The sequence below is a fragment of the Zootoca vivipara genome, chromosome 8, assembly GCF_963506605.1.
Source record: "Zootoca vivipara chromosome 8, rZooViv1.1, whole genome shotgun sequence".
In the NCBI taxonomy this organism is placed as follows: domain Eukaryota; kingdom Metazoa; phylum Chordata; class Lepidosauria; order Squamata; family Lacertidae; genus Zootoca; species Zootoca vivipara.
Genome location: NC_083283.1, coordinates 28,872,720 through 28,882,239, shown reverse-complemented (window position 1 = coordinate 28,882,239; position 9,520 = coordinate 28,872,720). Strand labels below are relative to the sequence as shown.

At 40.2% G+C, this 9,520-nt stretch overlaps 1 protein-coding gene across 6 annotated transcripts in view; it reads right to left on the bottom strand.

Moving 5' to 3' along the window:
* Positions 1–973: 973 nt before the first annotated feature.
* The window catches only part of PAG1 (phosphoprotein membrane anchor with glycosphingolipid microdomains 1), a 96,663-nt gene continuing 88,116 nt past the window's right edge, over positions 974–9,520 (bottom strand). For all 6 annotated transcript variants that reach the window (XM_060277731.1, XM_035126034.2, XM_060277730.1 and 3 more), the window contains 3 exons: positions 5,833–6,434; positions 3,835–3,894; positions 974–3,219 (listed from right to left, as the gene is read on the bottom strand). In XM_060277731.1, coding sequence (XP_060133714.1) covers positions 2,869–3,219; positions 3,835–3,894; positions 5,833–6,434 — 1,013 coding nt within the window. In that variant the 3' untranslated portion in view covers positions 974–2,868. The remainder of the gene's footprint in view (positions 3,220–3,834; positions 3,895–5,832; positions 6,435–9,520) is intronic.

Sequence of the window (9,520 nt, the reverse complement as noted above, 5' to 3'; positions counted from 1 at the left end):
GTCATGTTGCTTAATTTCATTGGGTCTCCTCTGAGTAAAACTTCGCTGAATACCATCCTAAGAGCTTGTGTGCTTGTACTTCCAAGTTTTGTTTAAAGACTGGTACTGTATAAATATTATGATTGCCAGATGAAACAGCCTCCACATAAGAGGTAATTTAAACAATAGCAATGACATGTAGTGTTGGCTTGGACACAGATCACCACCAAAGCAGAGAAAGTCCACTTAATGGTATGCCACAGTAGCTGATACTGTATACCAGTATGAAAACTCTTTACTCCATGGGGACAATTACTGCTGCTGCATAAAGCATTTGAAATGGCCTCTACTTGAGTGGGTACCCATTTCATATGGCAACAACTTGTGATAGCAGGTTAATGCAGCTAAGCTATCACATGGCAATTGATGTTATCATTGTTGTTGTTTAGTCGTTTCGTCGTGTCCGACTCTTCATGACCCCATGGACCATAGCACGCCAAGCACGCCTGTCTTCCACTGCTTCCCGCAGTTTGGTCAAACTCATGTTCGTAGCTTCATCATTAGTGCTTACACAAAAACTTGAATGGGTACTAAGGATAAGGCTGCAAGTCAGCTACAAGGCATCTTCTGGAAATTTGAACCAGATGTCTAAAACAATCCAAATAATGGATATGCATTTTTCTTAAAAAAAAATCTTTCCAAGTGCCTGGAAACACTAATTACTTAGGGCTATTTCACCCACTTGCAGCTGTCTAAAGCAAGTCCACCACACGCTCCTGATAGTTTGGAGATGTGCGACACTCCTTCATGTTTTACAACATAGCACCACAAATACTATTCTAAATGCAACAATACATTTGCAGCTACTCCTTTTGCTAACTGAGTGAATCAAGTGAACAAAGCATTAGGGAGGATGCTGTATGTATACAAAAGTTAAGCGTAGTGGTAAGGTAATAGAGAGGGGATGGTAGAAAGAGGATCAGCAAGCGAGACATGCAACATTTGGGAAGTTGACCTCTATTTGTTTATACAAAGCACGTTTTCTCACCGATACGTCACACATTGTATTTTTCCAACATAGATCTTGTGGGGAAAAGCATCCAGCAGCATCAACACATGTGAAAAACAAATGACTCTCAACAGCCTGTGCAAAAGAAAATACTTGGTGCCATGTGCTCTGGTTACTACTTCAAAACTTTCCAGGCTTGCCTGAATATAAAGAAGTTGGCTTCTGCTTTAAATTGGTTTAGCGAGTGTTAATGTTGTCCAGAGTGATTCTGAGAATAATGGAAACTGTAAATTAGTGAGAGTAATCTTGAATCTGTAAGGATTATTATTTTTCCTTGTGTGCATTAACATTCATCTTAATTAAACAACTTAATGTTTACAGTTTGCTTCAAACTTTAGTACTGTACAGTATACTGAGTACTCTGAAGTCACCACTGAACCTGCTCACTAATTAACTCCATGTCTAATGTTTTGCTTACCCCCTTTCATTTGTTAAAAAATGATGTTTCTTAAGATTGCATCTAGTACCTTTCTATGTGGGATGCACACTTGATGCAAATGTTTCCACCTATTTGGGGAAGTAATGCAATACAGTACGTTTCAAAAGCAAAGTGATTGTGAGTGAAAGGTACCGGTAGGATGTGTATGTGTATTAAATCCTTAACTTTAAAGCATTATAGTTGTATCTTCATTAAGAAAATGTAGGTTCTAAATGCAAATAAACCATAGTTTACTTTTACAGGGGATGAGAAATGGATTCTACAAGTTTTATTCAATCACTGTGGGAATAGATCACTTGTGAATGACAGCACCATACTATACTATAGTCCAGGGACACTCCCCCCTGCCCAGCTAGCATGGAAAATGATTAGGGATGATGGGATTTTCCAGTCCATCACCAACTAAAGAGCCACATGCTGTCTGCTGTAGTCCACAACACAGCAAACAAAAGTGCAAACCACCTTCCAACAATATTTAACTGTAGTTCCTCAAAACGTGATGTGCAGATTTCCCAAATACCACCTCCTTGCCCTCCCCTAGCATTTTCCCACCTCTGCAGAGCAAGACAAAAGCTGAAGCATAAGATTAAGGTCAGGCTTCCTTGTTGACTTGCAGTGACAAAAGTCTCCATGGTTGCATTAAGCATGTTACTGCAAATTAGCTGTTTGGAAGCTGGCACGTATACACAGTGAAACAATACGATGCATGCCAAGCACCACAAATGGTGCACGTGTGAAAATATCCTAAGAGAATTTACAACTTGTCCTCTCCCCCCCCCCAAAAAAAAATAGATGACAAAATACTCTTTTAAAGAAAATTAAAACCTTGTGTGTGTTTGTGTGTGCATATAACACAGGCATGGACACACACACATATGGCAAGTGGTAAACATTAAACTCTTTTTACCAAATGCTAGCTCTCTCTATGGAAGCCTTTCCAATACCATCAGCTTTGATTATATCTATACTTTATGGTGGTGACCAGTACCTACAAGAGCAGTCAAGTGCTATCACATATCTTGGCAAAACATTCTAAGGGTTGTGTTTTTAGTTTAGTTTTTGTTTTTTAAAAAACTCTTTTCTTCCACCTCGCCTTTCTCTGTTCTTCAGAAGGAGCAATATCCCTTGCTTTTCCCCCCCATAGTGAGGTTACATCTAGAAGGTGATTTCCATGTGTAAAGCAGACAATAGCATATCAAACATTTCAGGCAGAGCTTTCATTTCACTTGACATGAAATACTTTTTTGTTTTCAATGGAGATAATTTTGTATGCTAAGCTGTCAATCAAGCTTGTAAGTGATAAAATGTTGACTGTGAATCCACCTTGGGTCTTCTGAAATACAGCCAGTCATCAGTTCCCAGAGTCTTGCGTCTTACATAGTTAAAGCCTAGTGATGTCCTTGGTCTGTTGCAAATCCCCAATACTCTCGTAGTCATTCTCTTGTAGGAGGATTGATTGGCTGTTGTTCAGTACCAAAACATTTCTATCTTCCTCACGGTTTATAGTCTGAATCGCTTCATAGTCTGGCTCTAATTCCCCATTTAGTCTGTCTGTTGACTGAGGCATGGTGGTAAGGTTTGGGGTATTTTCCAAGTCTTTCACACTGGCATAAAGACCACTGCAAATAGATGGTGACTTCTGAGGTACAATTTCAGGAATGCAGGTGTATGTAGACTCCAGTGCTCTGGTGGCCTGCCCTGGTTTATTCACAGAAGAGTACATTGCTGAAATCTAGAGGAGGGTGGGAAAGGGGAAGAATTAAATACATGAAAATAGCAAATCTATTGTTCATACTATGGCTTCATTATTCACTGAGAAATATGCTGCGGCATATAGGCTGAATCAGTCATAAACATTTATGGCACAATAAACCACGGTTTGCTGGATTGAGGATGAGCACCATCCTCCAAGTTTTGATACCATGGTTTGAAGTCAAGAGATTAAACCAGTTTCCTGGTAAAGTGGGTAGACTCTCTTTCGTTGGAGGTTTGTAAACAGAGGCTGGATGGCCATCTGTCAGGGGTGCTGTAGTTGTGATTCCTGCATTACCGGGGGGGGGGCTGGATTAGATGTCCCTTGGGGTCCTTTCCAACTTTACAATTCTATGATTCTGTATCAGGGCTGCCAGAGGCGAGCCCCTCTTATAGAGAATGCCTTGCTTCACTATAAAACACAGGAAAGGCTACAGCTTTCAGATTTCCATATGCGCCCAACAAAAATAATCCTTTGCACTGGAGGCGGGGGGGGGGCATCTTTTACTGCACAGATTTGTCCACCATTCTCAGACCTTCTTAATGGTGCAGCAGTTATGCAGAATTATTAGATTTCATGCAAAAAGAAACTCACCTCGTCATCTGTAAGGGATGGGTCTTCTTCTCGAGATTTGTAGGACAGTGAGCTAAGCCTCTGAAAGAGACAGAAAAATAAGCTTTATTAGCAGATAGCTGTGATAGGCACCCTGCCTCTAGGAATTAGTACATAGTAAATGGTCATTTTCATACTCATGCATTTCAACATTAGCTAAAACCCACACTGCAGTTTCAGAGATAAACAGCCTTAAGGTAAGTAGAGCTTTTAGATGCAGCAAAACGTTTGTTATGAGCTTGAGTGGCATAAGGAGGGGTGAATGAGCAGCAACATTATAGACTCCAGTTCTACTGGATTTTTAAAAAACTTTGACTGAAAAATGACTATGTCAGCAGAAGTCCATGTATGTACACAATTAAACTGAAGCTGATTGGCTGATCAGAAGATTTTCCTTTGGATTTTTCAATGCATCACACCTGCATTCCATAACTGGATAATTATTATTATTATTATTTTAAGTTTTAGAAAGATTGGTAGGTTCGGTTCAGTTACTGGGGCCTACAAGGCAACACATAAAAAACTCTGAAGAAATAATTAGTTGTTTACTGCAACAGCTAATTTATCTCACCATAATTTACCACAGTTTTCTTTAGGATTTTTACCTTGTGCAGCATAAAAATAAAACCAGCTGTTCAAAAAAGGCCTTAAAATATGTTGTCACTTAAAAGCTATTATAAATGTTCAGTTAAAACTTTGAGGATGGGACAACATAATTTAAATTTCAGTACTGTATGTCAGGCAACATACGATACTCAAAACTGGCAAATTTGGAAAAACAACAACCAAGGGCATTTTTACATAAAGAGAGTTATTACCTACCACATCTTATATCCCTCATGGGATATATATTCCAGGGATGGGGAAGAGCTGGTAGGTCAGAGCCCAAATTAATTCCCCCAACCCTGTGGATGAACTTTGACTGGGGTGTGTGAGCACTCATCTGGGAATCACCTGACAGCAGATTGTTGATAGCTGTCAAAGTTCAAAGAAAGTAATCTCATTTGAATGCACACCTTCACTGCCAATCAGCTGACAGGCACCCAGAATGTGCAGCTTCAAAAGTGCTGTGTAACTGCCATTCAGAGGTTACAGGAAGCCTCTTTGAAGTCAGTTTCAAGGAAGTGGTTTTTTGAACAACATCTGAAAGGAACACAGGCTGATAGACCTGAGAGAAGATTTGTAAGATGGAAAAATAAACAATCTATTTAATTTGAAATGGGGTCATAAAATGCAGCTGGGCTTTTCTGGGTGGAAGTGGAGAAAAACCTTTGGTTTTTCTCAAAATCAGAATGAAGTCAGGGCTTTCTTGGATCAGAGATTTGGAGGCCAGGATTGTTGTTGTGCTTTTATTCTACTTTTTGTGTTGATTTTGCTTTCAGACAAGATGATTTGGAACGTTTTATAACATGAGACAGATTCATTAACAATAGGTCGGCAGATAATGCATCGGATGTAGCAGATGCTGATGAAAAATAACCATTGACATTTTAGCAAAAACATTTAGGAATGGTTGTTTTCATACCAGCAAAATAACCACAAAATGCATACAGTCACCTACATTACAGCACTATTTCACTCTTGTGTACAGTACATGCATGAACATCCATGCATGCACACAAACACAATATTGAAGCAAAGTTACAGTAAATGCCAGACGTTTATTGAATGGTCCTGTTTGCTGGCAATTCTGATTAGAAGGTCAGCAGGAAACACCTTAAAAACTCCTATGACTCCTATGACTAATGAACATATTTCACCCTTATTTCCATTATTTATTAATATAGGACAGCATGTCCTATGACAAACACATAGACATCAGGAGCATAGCTGCCAAGTTATCCCTTTTTTAAAGGGATTTTCCCTTATGCTGAATAGGCTTCCTCGCGAGAAAAGGGAAAACTTGGCAGCTATGATCAGGAGCAGGTCTCAATGCAGTGGCATGCTCTTCTGCAAATGATTAAGCAACGTAAGGTATACCTTGTCAGGTTCACTAGGCCCTTCTACCACCTCTTCCTCCTCCTTGGCTCCTTTCTCCTGCTCATTCTCATTCTCATCAAGGAGTTTTGCTGGCACTGGAGGCGGAGCTTCATCTTCCAGGTCTGGAGTGTTGCTGAGAGGACTCTCCGAATTAACACTCTGGCGGCTTTTTTTATTCCTGTCCACGGAGGCATACTCAGCTGATTCAACTTTACGATCGGTAACATGATCGAGGTTCCCGTTAACCATTGCTGCAGCTTTGGGCTTGCTGTCGCAGCTCTTCTCTGTGGCAGCTGTTGCTGCCAGCTCCTTTATCTCCTTCACAGTCTCATACAAACAGTCCTCAACTATATTTTCTTGGGAGGAGCTGTCTTTCAACACTTCGTAGGGGCCCTCCATACCTAGACCCTGATCATTTTCTGTATTTCTTGTAGACAGAATAGTTTCCATGGCATTGTTAGGAGGAATTCTGGGTAGCTCCCTGCTTTGATGACATTTTAAGGATCTTCCCTGACTGTCCTGTTGATCCAGCAGGTCAGTAGCAGAGGTTTGCACTTCTTCATAAGGCTGGATGCAAGCAGTTGTGCTATCTTCTGAGAGAACTAAGTGTGTGTGGGGGGGGAGAAATATACATAATATGAGCAACATGAGCTTTTAATGTAAGTGCAGAATATAACATCCATTGTAGAAACCAGAAGGGGCACACCTGAAAAAAAGAATATCCTGTTCTAGGGAAAGATTTATCCATCAAGGTCCTCAGATACGGTACACTGGATTATGTGTGCTAAGAAGCAGTGTCTGGTGCTCACTGGGGCTGGTAGGGTGGAAGGGAAGGAGACTAACAGGACCTGGAATCAACTGATTCTAGTTGTTGTTTATTAGATTTATATACTGCCTTTCATGTAAAGATCTCAGGGCAGTTCACAAGATAAAAATACAAGATAAAAGCACAAATACATAGTTACAACAGAAACAACAAAACAATACCTCCCACAAACACATTTAAAAGGCTGTAGAATATTAATCAGCCCAAGGCCTGGTTAAAAAGGAATGTTTTTGTCTGGTGCCTAAAGGTGTATAATGAAGGCACCAGACGAACCTCCCTGGGGAGAGCATTCCACAAATGGGGAGCCCCTGCAGAAAAGGCCCCTTGTCGTGTTGCCACCCTCTAAACCAGGCATCCCCAAACTTTGGACTACAATTCCCATCATCCCTGACCACTGGTCCTCTTAGCTAGGGATCATGGGAGTTGTAGGCCAAAACATCTGGAGGGCCGCAGTTTGGGGATGCCTGCTCTAAACCTCTCGCAGAGGAGGCACATGAAGAAGGGCCTCAAATGATGATAGTAAGGTCTGGGTTGGTTCATATGGGGAGAGGTGGTCCTTGAGGTACTGTGGTCCTGAGCCATTTAAGGCTTTATAGGATAAAACCAGCACTTTGAATTGGGCTCAGAAACTAACTGGCAGCCAGTGCAAGTCAGGCCAGGATTGGTATAATATACTCAAACTGTCTTGCCCCAGTGAGCAACCTGGCTGCCAAATTCTGCACCAGCTGCACTCCATCTTGCTCCCTGCTGAGTTCCAGAAGTACAAAGCTAAGATCTGGCTATACATTAGAAGGGAGGCAGATGGGGACTGGCTGAGAGCAGACTAAAGTTGGTGGGGTAGTGCCCTATTTGCCCTAATGGGCCTGCCTCCACTGGTGCTTAACCTGTGATATCCTTCAGTCTAGTAAGTCAAGCAAAGATGAAATCAACAACTATATAGGATCCTCTCTTACTCCTACCTACAACAAAGTAAGCCCCTTTAATGGGGATTATGCACAGAAAGTTTGATCTCTTTGAAGCATGTATTAGATAATGTCTTGATTAACTAAAGGTGGTGATTTTCTCGTCAAAAAGAACCCTCAGGAAAGAGAGGAGGCAAGGCTGGAGAACACCCATTCCTAGACATCTTAATTGTCTTTAGACTTTGCAATTTAGATACAGCATCACTTGGCAAGAAATGTGCATAAAATTGTCAGAAGACAATGGTTTATTACTTAAATAAGGGAACCTTTTGTATTCAGATATTATAGAATTCAAAGTTATTGTGACTTCTATGCAACTACCATCACCTAGTTGGCCATGCTACTGCAATTAACAAGTGTACCACTTGTACATTTGGGAATTGTAGCTCTATGAGGGGAATAGGGGTCTCAACTTGCTTAACCAACTACAGTTCCCAGGATTATTTGAGAGAAGCCATGATTGTTTAAAGTGGTATGATACTACTTTAAATGTATAGTGCAAAAGTAACCTCAAATCAGTGGTGACTTTGTTTTCTCAAGGTGATTTTATTCTCTTAGGCATATATTTAATGTTTTAATTTCTGCTGTTACTTCTGTTTTTATTTGCTGTTTGGACTGAACTTTGTTGTTAATGTATTATTATTATTTAGTTGCCTTGTATTGTTTTGTGAACTGCCTTGGCGGGAAGGACGTGTATTTGAGAGCTGAGGAACGAGCCCTTGAAATGAATACAAATCACTGTGAAGAAATAGTCACACAATCACATCACTTGTTGCGTCACAAGCTGAAAGTAGCAATGAAGCTTCCTACCCCAATATCCTGAGAATATGCACCGAGAATAGTTATCTAAGCTGGGGATACCCACACATGTAGGCTTCCACAAAATCTGAAACTCTTGATTGTACAGATCTCATGGAAGCCTACATAGACATCCATTTCAACTTGTAGACATAAGGGGTTGTGTGCTGTGTGAGTTCAGTGGTGCGCTCGGTTGCTCAGCTCCACTGTCCCTTTCAATTTGTGGTGCTCATTCACATGATTAATTACTGGTGCAGAGGGAGAATCTCCTTCTACGAGATATCTTCAATGGCATAGAAGTGTTGAGTTTCCAGCAATGGTTGTGGAACCTGAGAAGACACCAAGTAACTAAAAAGAGTTACCAGTGTGCAGATCTTTCTGAAAAAGCAAACTCTTGGCAGGCCTTGTGCATGCCACTGTCTCACTGTCTGATACCTGTTCCTCCTTTCTTTCAAACTATTATGTATCTTTAAAATCTAACAGTTAGAGGGAGGTCGCTCCAATATACCAGGTTGTGAAAGACACACAGAATACGAATGTATTTATTTTGAGTTTCTAGTTTATAAAAGCTTACAGCATTATTTTTATAAAAAAAAGTTAGACTCATTTCAAATGTTTAGCCAAGCAGGAAGACTCACTCACTTTTCAATTACCTTCACAATGATTGAACTGAATCATTAAGGATTTTTATAGCTATCTAGTTTACCAAGAATATAAATGTGTTAATTTTACCTCAGGATAGCACTGCAATTATAATTTAGTAGTATCTTTCAGAGACTGAAATGTAAGAGCACTTGTGTAAGCTGGTGCATTTCTTATCTTAAAACATATGACCTAGAGGTACTAATTTTAAAAGCTTATGATAAATTACTACAATTCATAGCTGCCAAGTTCTCTCTTTTTTAAAGGGAAATTCCCTTATACTGAATAGGCTTCCTCGCGAGAAAAGGGAAAACTTGGCAGCTATGCTACAATTGCCAATGAAATGTATTCAGGTTATGCAAACAAATAGATGTCTCCCTGAATATTGTTTTCCCATACCCAATCACAACACAATAACCAACAAAATCCCTATCTTTTTAAGCATAGTTGATTCGCTTAT